The sequence below is a fragment of the Streptopelia decaocto genome (assembly GCF_964273445.1).
Source record: "Streptopelia decaocto genome assembly, chromosome: 7".
NCBI classification, from domain to species: Eukaryota; Metazoa; Chordata; class Aves; order Columbiformes; family Columbidae; genus Streptopelia; species Streptopelia decaocto.
Genome location: NC_138661.1, coordinates 59815833 through 59830460, shown reverse-complemented (window position 1 = coordinate 59830460; position 14628 = coordinate 59815833). Strand labels below are relative to the sequence as shown.

The following is a 14628-nucleotide window of genomic DNA, read 5'->3' as shown; positions in this document are numbered from 1 at the left end:
AGTCCTGAGCAGGATGATCCCTCCTGCCCTTCCCAGGGCACATACCCAGATACACGTATAGCAGCCCACCGTGCCTTCTCTACCGAAACTGGACCTGGCATGGAGTTACACAGCAGATGGCAAAATCCGACAAGAGATATCTGATTTCAAAGAAAAAATGAAGCATATCTCAGAACAAAGCTCTGGAATGGCAAGAAAGACATGCTGCTGCCACATAGAGTTTGACATGAGCTTTCTGTTTTTCAAGCACACCAAGTTGTTTGAACCATTCTCTTTTTCATATCAGCTTCTTCAAAAGCAAAATTGTAGAACAAACTTTTACTTAGACTGAAAGTAGGTTCAGACTGACAAAAATGACCTTTCTTTATTATCCATTTTGTATACAACCTGTGCTAAGCCTGAGTAGCAAGGAAGTCAGTACAGAGCACCTATTGTAGGTATAATGAATATGTCCACAAAACACTATAGGTGCTTACACAGACTGAAAAGAACATCTTTTTTTCCTTTTTCCTGATACTGTGACACCCTCCATCTTTTTCCTGCTCTACCCAGATACTTAGTTTCTCTCCTTTGCAGAATTATGTGCTCAGAATACAGGAGATTAAAGACGGCTGCTTTACACAACACAAAATTCCTGCACTGAAAATGACATTCAGTGCTAAGGAAAGGTGAAAAACTGGTGGTGGGACCCAAACCTTTAATATCTGAGACCATCAACCCACAGTGTCACTGGGGCAGAGACACCAGCCCTGGGCTGGGCTGGAGTGGGGTCCTGGGCCATGGGCAGGGTGGGGGGTTGCACTGGGGACCCTGATATACTGATTGCTTCCAGTCCCTGTACACGAACAGATAACTGAGTGGGGTTAGAAGAGAGAGCATCGTTTGATATTTTAGTGGAGCTGTTAAGTGCAAATGCAGCCCCATTGTAGCTCAAGGCAGAGTGAAAGGCCAAGCCACTAATTTGCATACAGATTTAGTTTAAATTGACATTTTCATTTTAACACACTATGAAAAAAAAAGAATTAACAGGCAAGGCATTTTGGATTAAAATATTTTGATTAGTTAACTTATTTTTAAAACCAGCTTCCTCCCTTGCAATTTTTCTTGGATGTATTTGAAGTTTTCATTATTAGTGGGATATTGAGATAATTAAACATTACTTTCTACTTATGACAGAATGGAAGCAAGAGGTAACTGAAAAATAATTCACTGTAGAAATAATATTATGCATTAGAATGGATTTGCTGCTTCATTTTCTTCAAGCTCACGTTTGCCTAGAGATAGTGAACTCTTAACACGTAATTTAGCCTGTTCTTCTTACAATAAGCCAACATTTAGACTTGAAACCATGAGGGTTTATTTTCTCATCTCTTTCCATCTGCATGATGGTCATCAAGAGTTTTCTTTTAAGTCAGCAAGGTTAGCCTACCCATATTAGGTTGTATTGTAAGATACTGCACTCTACAATGCCATTAACCTCTGGTTTTGTTTTGTCAATCTCAGTATTTCTGAATAAACTGAGGTCTACTCCAAATGGATTACAGTTTGTTGAAAAAATATTTAGTTTGGCATGGCAGTTCATTGGACGTTCATTAAAAGCTTAGGTCCGCACTTTTACACTGTTAGATTGTTTTGTGAACCTTCCCTCTTTAAGGCATCCCCCGTCTGCCTGACCTACTTGTCCTTCCATTTTTACCATCTTCACCTAACATCAAAGCTGTTATGTTTCCCAGCTGAAGCTCTTCTTTACATTTCCTTTCGAGTAAACAGTTGCCCTTCAAACATCTATTCCTATATAGCGCAATTTACATTTCATTGCTGTTCCTGAGCTTGTCAACATTTCCAAAGCACCACTGTTTCCTCTGCAGAGAGAAAGGTCTGAGCCAGCTCTGTGCTGGAGCACTCTCATTAAAGCTTTAGCATTGTGAAATCAAACCCACCCTCAAGAGACTTCCTTTTCAAAAGACTTTTGAAGCACAGTACCAAAGGTGGTAACCTGTAAACAGTAACAAGGTGGGATACACTGAAGTGGGATATACTGGAAGAAAAGGAGTAGTAAATCTGTCCACAGCACCTCAATTATAAACTCACGTCTTACAGGTTATGATATTTTCACTTTTAAGCATTAGATCCGGAAGATGCAATTATCTTCTCTAGCGCTGAAGCTTTTTCCATCCTCCACACTCATACACACACACCTCCTGCTTCTCAGTACAATCAAAATTATAAAAAGCAGCCTGCAATGCCTGGAAAATAAGAGTTTCTTGTATTATTAAGACTTTTTTGTATTATTAAATCTGTATTGAACTTTTTCATTTATAGAAAGCAAGAAGCCATAGAAGAGTTTCATAAAACAGAAGCAATTCAAGAATACAGAATCGTTTTCAGAGGAATGGGTTAACTTGTAAGGAGAAATTTGAGCTTCAATTAACTACTTCTTTCTCTGATCACCAATGCCATCTAGCAAGCCTTCAGAAACAACTGTGTATACACTCTTTCCTCCTCTTAATAACTGACAATGAAGCTAAAAATTACTTACATTGACCTCCTACAGAAGTTTCATTTTCAGAGTTCCTCATTTCTGGTTTTCCTGTGAAATCAATTTCTGACACAGCCACATACATATAAACAGGACAAGTACTCCAGCTTTTCCAATCATGTTTCTACTAATTTTCATTAGCTCAATTCAGACTGTCTCCCTAGTTCATCAATTTAGTTTGGAACAAATTAAGACATTATCTCGATCTCAATAGCTACAGGATAATTTATTAGATTCACTCTTATGCCCACATTCAGCAAAGCACTTGAGTTGTTTGGAACTGAAAATCTATGTAGAGGATTCAAAGACAGTAAAATCTATAAGTTTTAAGCATATTTTAAAAATAAGTATGTGTATGAAGTTCACTGAACAGAGGCGTTTTTAAAGTTAGGATCTTATTACAGAATAATTTGTCTATAAAGTCTTAAATGACTCAGTAAGACCAAATGTATTCTGTAAATGCATTCAGATAACTGAGGACAGTATGAAACTAACCGATTGGAAAATCAGTTTCAGTTAATCACTGTCTGCCTATTTAAAGGATATAAATGATGACAAATGGACATGTTAGGTCTTTAGAGAGAGACTGCCTACAGGAAAAGGCCTCTACCCTTCACTTACGAAGGGCATTGTGGCAAGGGTAAGTTACGTGCATGTTCTTCCCAAAGACATAGATTCTTTCTGAAATCTATGAAAGTGAAAGGCTTATCCTTTGAGTCCAGCTACCCTTGACTGAGTGGCACAACACGAAGTTGTGTCTGAAGGATCCTCCTTGTGTGGGCTGCAGGGATCTGCCTTAAAGAAAAGTACTCATGACACAAGGATGATGGAAAAAGGAGAGAAAAGAAAAAAAGTACATCAAAAGATCTCCAGGCTCTGAAGCAGAGATGAAGGATATGCTGTCTGCTTTATTTTTGATACCGTCTTTATATAGAAATTGCCAAGATGCTAGACAAAACTATGAGTAAGTTAAAATAAGAGCATACTCTCCCTGAGCTGATAATCGTAGCAGCTCTCTACGACCCGGTCTGCAGGAAAGATTTTGACTTCTTTCAGTCCCTGTGAAGTACAGCACACAGTTGTGGTGTTCAGATTTGGTCTGTCGGGCAAGACGTCCGTCTGGCTACAATGTGCTCCAGAATACCACAGAGAAAATTCAGTAGAAACTCTGAGGTGGTATCATCTTGGCATTCCTAATATAAATCCTAATGGAGGACAAATCAAGCTACCTATTTAGTTAAGCAACAACATTGAACTTAGTTGTCAGAGGATTTTTATTTTTTTTAATTAAAACACGAAACACCTTCTGTCTGACCCAAGTGCTTTCTTTCCCCCTTCTAAGGCTTTTTCACTTAAATTCTTTAGCTGGTGATACTTTTCCCTGTATTAGTTATGCAAGAATCTCTCATTTTTATCGATGTGTGCTAAGGAGCAAATGCTATGCCACCGACAAGCCCATGGAGAGATTCAAAGGTGCCCTTTCTTATCCTGCCTTTTTGTGCATCCCGTCAGGCTAGCTTCTATATATATACTTTGTACTGTTGTATAGGCATAGAAGGTGTTAGCCAGTCTGGGACATGACATGAAAATTATATTGTGTACCCAAAGCAATATAAAATCCAGAGTGAATGGCGTGCAAACACTTCAGCTTTCTTATATTCCTTCACTGTAGTGAAACCAAGCTTCAGAATTGATTTTTAATGTTCTTTTCTGGGAAATGAAATCAGACTCATTTTTGCATATGTAGCTCTAGAAGCTTCTTTACTTATTTGCTTTCAAGAAAACCAAGAATAAAAGAAATAGACAAGTGCAAAAAAAAATGGAATCATACTGAGAAACTAATACAATCTGCAATTAACTTAAAAAATGAAATATAGCCTGACATTGATGTATTGAAATAATAACTGTAAAAGATAGACCATTCTCATTTTCCACAAACTTTACTTAATCATATCTCTATAGAAACAGTCTGATTGAGGCATTAATAAATGCCTATTTTACTAGAGTTCATTTCTTTGATTTAAGATGTCATAAAAATAGAATTTTCCAGTCACATCCTCTATATCCATCTTAAAATGTGTAATGAGAAAGCAGCTGGCACTCTTCTAGTCATGTGCAAATTCAATTAAAATCAAATATTTCTAAAGAGTTTTTCTGAATATGCATTTCTTATATGTATAACTCAAAATAATTCTATGACTAAATAATCAAAAATGTAGAGCTAACTCCATGAGTTCATAATGTTAGATATTTTAGATTTACAATCATTCTCAAACTCATTAGAGTCTAAAATTTGTTTAGTATGGTATTTGCATAATATTTCTGTCTTGGACATGTACCTGAACTGAATTAATGTCTTAGCTCACTCAAATTCAAGGCAAGTGTAGGGTCCTGCACCTGGGGAGGAATAACCCCAGGGACAAGTACAGGTTAGGGGTGGACCTGCTGGAAAGCAGCACTGCAGAGAATGACCTGGGAGTTCTGGTCAGCAACAGGTTGACCATGAGTCAACAATGTGCCCTTGTGTCCAAGAAGGCCAATGGTATCCTGGGGTGCATTAAGAAGAGTGTGACCAGCAGGTCAAGGGAGGTTCTCCTCCCCCTCGACTCTGCCATGGTGAGGCCACATCTGGAGTACTGCATCTAGCTCTGGGCTCCCCAGTTTAAGAAGGACAAGGAATTACTGGAGGGAGTCCAACCGCGAGCTACAACAATGATGAGGGAGAGGAGGAGGAGAGAAGCTGAGAGGGGATCTCATCAATGCTTATAAATATCTCAAGTGTAGATGTCAAGAGAATGGACCAGACTCTTTCCAGTGGTGCCCAACAATAGGATGAGGAGCAACAGGCACAGACAGAAGCATAAAAGATTAGACCTAAACATGAGGAGAAACTTCTTTACTTTGAGAGTGCCAGAGCCCTGGAACAGGCTGCCCAGGGAGGCTGTTGAGTCTCCTTCTCTGGAGACATTCAAAACCCACCTGGACACATTCCTGTGTGATCTGCTCTGTTGAACCTGCTTTAGCAGGTGGGTTGGACTAGATGATCCCCAAAGGTCCCTTCCAACCCCAACCATTCTGTGATTCTGTGAGGTCTGAATTCAGACTTTTTCTCAACACAGATGAACAATTTAGAAATGTATATCCCAAAAAGCAGATAGCACTTCTTGAAGTATTTTTAATTCATTTAGACTCAACACATATACCTAGTTGACTTAAATTATCCTCATCTTAGCAAAGTGAACCTCATCTAAAATAAATACCTGCAAAATTCAAAACCCCACATTATGAAATATCAGAATTATGTACAGCAAAATTTGTCTTGCATTATAGAAGCGTAATTCCATTAATTCCAGTAAACATTATGAAATAACTAGGAAGATTTGTTGTTGTTGTTTAAAATACAACTAATCTTCCTCAGCTAGGAGGGGGGAAAAAAGGGGATAATTTAATTAATTTCTGGTAATTGATTCTTTCTGTGCTTCAGAAGCTCAAATGACATAATCTCATTTCATGAAACCTCTGCTTTTTTCCCTTTTCCAGAGACCTTTGCAGAGACATGTATAACTGTTAAAGCAGGTAGTGTGCAAAGTTACCATTGCCTGAGCTGTACAGCTCTGACACGGCAATAAGAATTTATAAAATCTGTGTAATCACTTGTGCCTTGAAAACCTCTTTCAACAGTCAGTAACTTTAAAAGAAATAAGCAAGGGCATCTCACTGCCTGTAAGTGCTCCCATTAACGGTAAATTAATGAGATGCATAAAAATACATCTGAGCACCTCACAATCCATAATTGGAGTATTTTTTGCAACGTACCAGAAAAGTAAAAAACTAATGTCTGTCTTTTTATAGATGGGGAGCCGAGGAACCTGGCATAATTGAGACATATGCTTTAATTAGAGTGGCACAGGCACTGCTTCATAGCAGGCCTCTCACAGTTTGTCTGCTCCAGAAATACAAAACACAAATTTCCAAAGAAATGGGCACAAAATTTATGATGGCCTAACTCAAGGACAACATAGCTTTTTCTAGACCGAAGGCAAAAGCAGAAGTTGTAACCTGTAATTCATGTTGTTTTCTTCCATCCCTTACTGTTCTGCATGAATTTACATAGCCATTCTCTGCGCCCGAATGTATTTATGAGAAGGGATAACACATCCACCAGAGAAATCTCAGCCCAAATGTCATTCCCATTTGTCAGAAACTCTCTAACTACGAGGTAACTTCCAGGTTTCACTGAGAAGGTTTGATCCAACCTGTGCTTCTTAATGCAACCTCTGAGGAATCAAATGTGAAGCCACTTAATGGTCCATCATCTCAGTCCTCTTAAAATTACACATGTCCCTGTTTATTATGCTGAGTTATACTCACCTAAGCACCAGCATGGAGCTGTTGACACAGTGCTAGGAAGTGAATTATCCTGCAGGCTAATCTCTAACAAAATTAATAATTTTAAAATCTATAAATACTGTGTGACTATAGACTAACAAGCTATTAACACTACTGCTGGAATTCAGCATTTTAAAAAGATATATTATCACCTTGTTGGTTTTAGAGGGAGCAAACCAGAAATATTTTCTGGGAAAGGCAGAACAATAAACCTTTCAGTAGAAGACACTGAAAACTATTAAAATAATATTATTTTTACGAGATATCAAATATTTCCAGCAGAAACATAACAAGGAGGAAGCGTAATGTGAGGGAGGTCGTATTTCCATGCTTCTAACAGCAATGAAAGGGTCTTTTTTTATCTTGAAGTTCTAGTGAGGGATTCATTCCCTTTGTGAAAACACAGTTTTCAGGTGAACATTGTTATTTACACCTCTGGTTTGAACCCTCCAGCTGACTGCTCACCCGGTACTGCATACACCTAACTCTCCCACGTAACACTGGGCAGTTTTTTAAGGAAGAAACTTCATGCTCTTGCCCTGTTGAATAAAGGATTACATTAACAGAACGTGTCCTCGGAGAGAAATCCAGGCAGGATTATCAGCAACAGCCACCGGAGAGGTTGTGCGGCCCACTGTGAGGCACAGCTGACAACATCAGGGCTGTCACTCATCACCCCAAGCCTGAAGCTGAAGCCTGGGGCACTGGAAAAGCAAAGCGGACACCAATCTTGTTCTGCCTTTTTTAGAATACAGCAATCAGCAGGTTATAGATTAAAAATGGAGGCAATGCTTTATTTTTCAATCATGGACAGTTTTTGAGGACAGTGGGAGAGGAGCTTGGACCTTAGGTGTGTTTATCACAGCATATTTGATCAGTTCTTAAAATATCTTTCCTGCTGAACAGGACCAAAATAAAAATTACATAGGTTATATTCCTATAAATACATTATTATTGTAATTTAATTATCTTTCAAATGTTAACCAGCCTTTTGGTCTGATTATGTTAGGGCTATCTTGGTTGCACTGCAACTTGCACAGTATGGTATTATTTCCCCACTAAATAAAGTTAGACATAAATTTGGATTGCACAAAATGCATGACTTGGTAACCTGCAATATTATGAAATCTATTCCTGAACAGGAATTTAAAAAATGTCTCCGGCAGTGTAATATTTATATCGTCACATTTTTTCAAGCATATATAGTAACACATAAGCACTCAATTCAAAGAGAAGCGTAATCCTTGCAGAAGATCCTGCCCTCCATGCTTGTTAATTCTGTTCCTTAAAGCTATTTCTTGATAGTACAGTACACCTTTCGTGAGAATCCGTGGCTCAGTGATTTTAAACTAAAGCAGATGTGCAATAATCCTCTCTGTGCTCTGTTACATAGACTTTGGTTCTGTTAAGAAACTGAATTTATAGTCAGGAGCTGTGTTTGCTGGATGTCAGGGTCATACCACTGATCTCCAGTCACTGCAGTTACCCAGACAGATGAACACACACATGCACATTCTGTGGTGCCGTCACAGATTACGGCACTCTCTGAAGAGCATTCCCTCATTAAATTGAACCATGAAGCCCCAACAGCAAAATATACAATGTTTGAAACAGTTAAATATGTTGCCCTTTCAGAGATAAGCAGGGTGGAGCAGCCAGGGCACTGGGAAAAGCTCAGTCTGTTAGAAAATCTATCTTTCCAAAATTAAAAAAAACATTTACAAGTAACCAGTACTATAGAGTAGTAGTTAATTCCCTACAAATCAAAATGAAAGTGAGAGAAGACAGACTTTCTTTTTCAGACTAAGGGGAGGATTTGCATGCCAAAAAAGTATGTCTTTCCTGCTTCTGCCAGCAAGTTTTCCTTCAATTACATTCTCAGACTGCCGTGGTGAGATTACTAGCAGCACTGGCTTACAAACAGACTGAATCTCACAATCATCTGTGATCTATTGCCGCAACACCTCCAACTTCTGAACTGGAAAAGACTGAAGAAATTGCAGGCTCCGTTCCCAGTTTAACAATGTTTTTCTGTGTGATCCTTCGTGCAATTTTTAGAAAAGAATTAACAAAGTATTTTTGTCATTGTAGCATTTGATAAAATTACATCACAGTGTAGGTGAAGATTACTTTTCAAACATAAGGCAAAATTTGTGAATAAGTATATCATGTCATAATTCCTAATACTGCATCCAACGTATGTGATTTCTTCTTTCCTAAGGAGTTAATTTATGCAGAGAGATAAAATGTTTCTCAGAATTTGTAACTAAAACAATTGTATAGTAATTAATTTACTTATTAATTTTTTTATAAGAACTGATAAAATATTTTAAAATGTTTACTCAGGATGATCAAGTCTGGAATGAAAACTCTTGTATTTGGTAGTAACAGTAAAGCACTCACAGTACTCACATAATTAATTACCTGGTCACCAGGTGGAGCACTGGGGTTGAATACAGAATGACTTTGACGTGATTGACAATATCTAAGAATACCAAGATGCACAGTTAAAACAGGTTTTTCTTCCTCGCAATGGGAAGAACAAGTGAAATCTTTGCTTCCTGCTCCCCAGTTTGGCTGACCACAGGGAAAGTTGCAGAGATCAATTATTCCTCCTGTAATGCTAAGTACAGGTGTTAGACAACAGGAATTTCTCCTTGATGTGCTGACATCTGTTTAGCCTGTAGGACTTCTTACAGCATCACCCTCTCAAATAGCACTTGGATCCTCCCACAGTCCAAGTGAGTCAGTGACACAGTTTGTTGCAGCAGGTTTGCTTCCAAGTATGAACCATCAAGAGACACTAAACAGGGTGAGTCATATCAGCTATCTTGTTATTGTCACAACCTTTAATAGCTTTACAGCTACCGTGAAACACTGATCTTTAGAATGAAAATGTGATAGTGATGAAGTCAAGTCAGGGTTAAAAGCTAGTTATTACTGACAAAGGGCCCATAATATCAGCTTTCTCCTTCTTCGACAGCAGCCCTCTCCAATAACAGCACAAGGAAAGGACCTGTTTTCTGAATAAAGGTACATGATTTTTTTCCCCCTTGCATAAACTGAGAAGAAATAAAGCAGAAATGCTTCTCTTGAGCAAGGGGTTGGATCAAGTGACCTCTAGAAATCCCTTCCAACATAACATTTTTCTACAGCTCTGTGAAATCAATTCTTTCTGTCCTGCATGTCTCCCTGGCCAACTCATGAAGCTACGTGAAGTGGCTGCTCAGGCTGCTCATTGCTCTATACAGCAGCTGGCTCAGAGGCAAACAGCTGTTAGCTGCTGTTTCAGGGCATTTTCACTCACCTTCTATGTCATTCGTCCCCTTTTATTTTTTGGTGACTAACGCAGAAGAAGCCAGCTTGGGAAAGGAGAGAAGCTGTTGCAGAAAGCTAAGAGGGCAAGATACACGCTACTCAACAGTTGTATTTGCCTGTCCTATAAAACTTAGAGCGTGGCTTTGAATTTGCTGGACAGGATAACTTTTTTCATTTAAGAATGAAATATTAGGCTACAGGAGATGAGTCTACAAAGGTATCAGTTCACAGCTCAGACAAAAAAAATGCAAATTAAATCTCAGATATCTTTTACTACAATCCTTTATTCACTATATTTTTTATAAAACAGCTGGATTTCCTTTAAAAAAAAAAAAAAGACAGATGCTTTGTAACTGCAAACAGGTTTTGCTCATTTTCTACTATCTTTCTGAAACCCTGATGCCATTGACACAAGAAAGGGTTGCAAATCATTCTGTCAGTGAAGCAGATGGATAAGGTGACCTGAGGGAGCTTGTCTGTGCAAGGCACAGGAAAGAATGTCCTTATTCTGCTTCCAGTACAGACTGCCCCAGTACCATAGTGACTGCACACCCATCACACCTCAGTTTATGCCAGCCTGAGAGCTGCATAAAACATTCCCCTGCCCAACCCATGTTCTTTCTGTGAACTTCTCTATGGTTATCCTTCTGCAGACCAGAAGGGAAGGCACAGAGATCTGTTGCAACTTGTGAATGATAATGCAAATCACTACAAAACATAAAATAAAACAAAGGTATTCCAGTGTACCTCATCACTGGAATATGTTTCATCTCCAGGGACTGAGTGCTAGGAGCTATAACCATATTTACACTTGAGAACTTTGGTGATGTAGCAACAAGTGTAGTGACTTGACTCTTGTATGCAGGTGGTTATCTATTTTTTCAGGTATGTTTCAGAAGGATAATTCAGCTTTTGCTTCTATAACTGTAGATCCCTAAAGGTATAATTTAGCTCCTGTTATGGGCAGGGAAAATTGCTGTTATTGCTTCACATTGTCTCTCTTTCCTTGAAACAGGATAATGTGGATCTTGGTGACCTGATGTTTTCACTCTGCTACCTTCCAACAGCTGGTAGACTAACTATTACAATAATAAAGGCAAGAAATTTAAAGGCAATGGATATCACAGGAGCATCAGGTAGGAATGAATTTAATGCCCAGTGTGGATTTCCTGTCCCATTTCCTTCCTGTGTCACAGAACTCGGCAATGTCAATTACCAGAATGATTTTTGAGAAGAGGGTTCTCACACTGCAAGCTCTTGAGTTACTCAAGTACAGGAATTTCTGATAAGTAAATCATATATTTTAGTTTGTTCTGTTGCAACCAACAGTTTAAAACAATCTACTTTTAAAAATACAGCAAGATTATTATTTCTAAAGTCACTGTGATTCAGAACAGCACGAGTTGGCCCAACTTCATTCATAATAGTGAGAATTTGTCCAGCAGACTATTTGTCGGGGCTGTGGCACAGAGACACACCGACCCTCTCTGACCATGTCCAAGAGCCACTGAGCCAGTTCTGCTGTTGTTGGCGTATGGACAGAACGGGCATCATCCCACACTCCTTTCAGCAACCCTTTCAAAATTTGATGGTGAAAGCAAGAAACTAATGTAAATAAGAGTTCACAGATGACACAGAGTTGTAGATCTCTCAGAGAGAAGCTACAAAGAAATAGCTTTTTTTACTACATTCAGGAGTATAAACCTAATCATAATTCTCTTGAGAAATACAAGCCACTAATTGTTACACTTTGAATTATATTTAACCACACATCAGTAAATCCCACTGTGTAAAATGTTGTCATCTTCTGTCTGTCCTACAAATCCGTACAAGTAATTAGGCTGTTATAAATAGGCTGATACACAGGCTGTTGTATAAAACAGTCATGTATAACACGGTTCAGTGGATATTTTAATACCCTTTGAAAAGTTGGTACACAACAAGGAGCTTCTTGATCCTAAATTGTTCATTATAAGCAGTCAACCAGGTAAAGCTTTCAAGGCTTTGCTGCCTCCTGGGCATTCCATGGTAGTAAAGAAGCTCAAATTCCAGTCAGGTCCAGGTGAATAATTCTGCAAGCAGGTATGGGCTTACAAGAAGGCTTCTCCCTTCACCTTCCATGTATGTTTGCTTAAAAACAACACCAGAAAACCAACGTTGTTCTTATGATTCACACAGATCCCTACGTGAAGGTTTCTTTAATGTGTGAAGGAAGGCGACTAAAGAAACGAAAAACTTCCACCAAGAGGAATACCCTTAATCCCGTTTACAATGAAGCCATAGTCTTTGACGTCCCTCCAGAAAATATTGACCAAATTAACTTGTCGATAGCTGTTATGGATTATGACCGGTGAGATACCTGTAGCTGTAAAATAACATCATCTATTGCCTTATAAAATCTTGCACAGTAGATTTGCATCCAGAAAATAAGTTATCATTTTTTACAAGTAATTGGGAAATTCATGTCATGTTGACTTTGGTAGAAGACTCAAATGTCTTGCATTATCAGGCAGAATTTCCTTTCTAAGTTTTTAAATACAGATTTGCATCCATTACTGAAATAACTAAGCTGCATATATGCTTACCAGAACTGAAATAACTAAATATATAATCAAACAGTCCATACACTGATGTTCTGTTTGTGCTCAATTAAGCTAACCCCCTAGACACATGCCTCCATTTCTAAAATTGAGTTTACTTGTATTTGCAACTATTTACAGAACACAGGCAAAGAACTCTTTCTATTCTTTATGCAAAAATAAGAAACAAATGCACACAGCCATACAGTGTATGCTATAATGGGGAAAATACTAAATTCTTCTGATTAGTAGGAAATGCAAAGAGCAAACTCAAGTATTTTATAATTCATTACATTTTTCAGGCAAGAATTCATTCTAAAAAACTATTATTAATGTTTGTAATGAAGTATGTAAATGGTATGTTTCTAAAGGTAAAAATTTAAGAAAAAAAATATTATGGAACATTTTCACAGTGTAGGTCACAATGAGGTCATCGGAGTATGTCAAGTAGGCAACGATGCAGAAAGTCTGGGTCGCGACCACTGGAACGAAATGCTCTCATACCCTCGGAAACCCATTGCTCACTGGCATCCTCTTGTGGAGGTAAGACTTTTATTTCCTGCTTCCCCATTACTATAATTGTGAAAATTCTTCCATATGGCACTAGAAGTCGGATAAAGTTTTCTGGACAAAACCAAGATCCACATGCATGCACTAAATACTAGAAAAGGGCCCAGAAACATCAATATTAAAAGTCAAACATAACACACAAGTTAAGTCTGCTCCTTTCAATTTTAGGGTGACAGAAAGTAATTAATGGCTTTAATGTATACATGGAAACACCAAACATTATAAACTGAATTAAGGGTTTGGTTTTGTTTTTTAAATAGGATCTTGGGTAATTTTCACTCTTAATTGATATAAAGAAATGGACCTTGTTTACAGAACAACCAAGACCTATTTTTTTATATATATATAACAACCTAATTTGACTTCTTCTCTTGTAAGAATATATCATCCATTCCACTAGCACATGTCAAAGGATACCTAACTGCACTGGAAAAAAAAAAATGTTTAAGTGTCTCTGGAGATCTGAGGCATTGATAAGAAGCCACACAATCAGAAAAGCTTTTCAAGGTTCCTATGTTTTTTTTGTTTTGTTTTGTTTTGTTTTTTGTCTTTAGGGCCCTATTGAGCAGAAATGTTATGCAGGTCTTCTGCGCTTGGATGGCTGCCGAAGAGGCTTCCTCACCCTTTTAACCTATTCAGCAGAAATTTGGCATTCCTGTTGAACTCTTTCTTAGCCATATCCTCAGGGGCTATTCCACAGAGTCCAGTGGGGTAAAGATGTCCTTTTAATCCCTCTGTCTAATCCCTTCCCCAATACAGGGAATGCTAATCCTGATTCATAAGACACAAAAATTCATCAAAGATCTAACTGAACTGCTTCCTAAAAGTTATTACTGACTTTTATTGTTGCTATCACTAGCTGAAGTCAGACAGTAATCCCAGCCAAAAGAAAATACGATGTTTATGAACAGCCACAAAGTTACCCCCAATGCTGAAAGATAGGAAAGCCCATCGTATCCATATCAAGCCACAAATAATGCTGTAAGTACCTAACAGAGAGAGGCAGCCTCTCTGAATATACTTTATGCATCAGAGAGCAGCCACGTTACTAGAACACTGCTGAGGGCTTTAGCTTCTTGGTTATAAGCAATAATCCTAGGCCTTTCCAGAAATAATTGTCAGGCAATAGGAAGATGCTACAAACTGACCAAAACACCTTGCCCTGTGTCCATAAGCGATTCCATTTACTGGTAGCCGGGGACCACAGCAGCACGGTGTCAGCAAGGAACCCTC

At 38.4% G+C, this 14628-nt stretch overlaps 1 protein-coding gene across 1 annotated transcript in view; it reads left to right on the top strand.

Moving 5' to 3' along the window:
• The window catches only part of SYT9 (synaptotagmin 9), a gene marked incomplete at its 3' end in the record, with an annotated part of 64939 nt that extends 50882 nt beyond the window's left edge, over positions 1 to 14057 (top strand). Inside the window, exons 4-7 of the mRNA XM_082058750.1 lie at positions 11262 to 11382; positions 12425 to 12596; positions 13239 to 13368; positions 13950 to 14057. Of these exons, the coding sequence (XP_081914876.1) occupies positions 11262 to 11382; positions 12425 to 12596; positions 13239 to 13368; positions 13950 to 14057 (531 nt within the window). The remainder of the gene's footprint in view (positions 1 to 11261; positions 11383 to 12424; positions 12597 to 13238; positions 13369 to 13949) is intronic.
• Between the last annotated feature and the right edge of the window lie 571 nt (positions 14058 to 14628).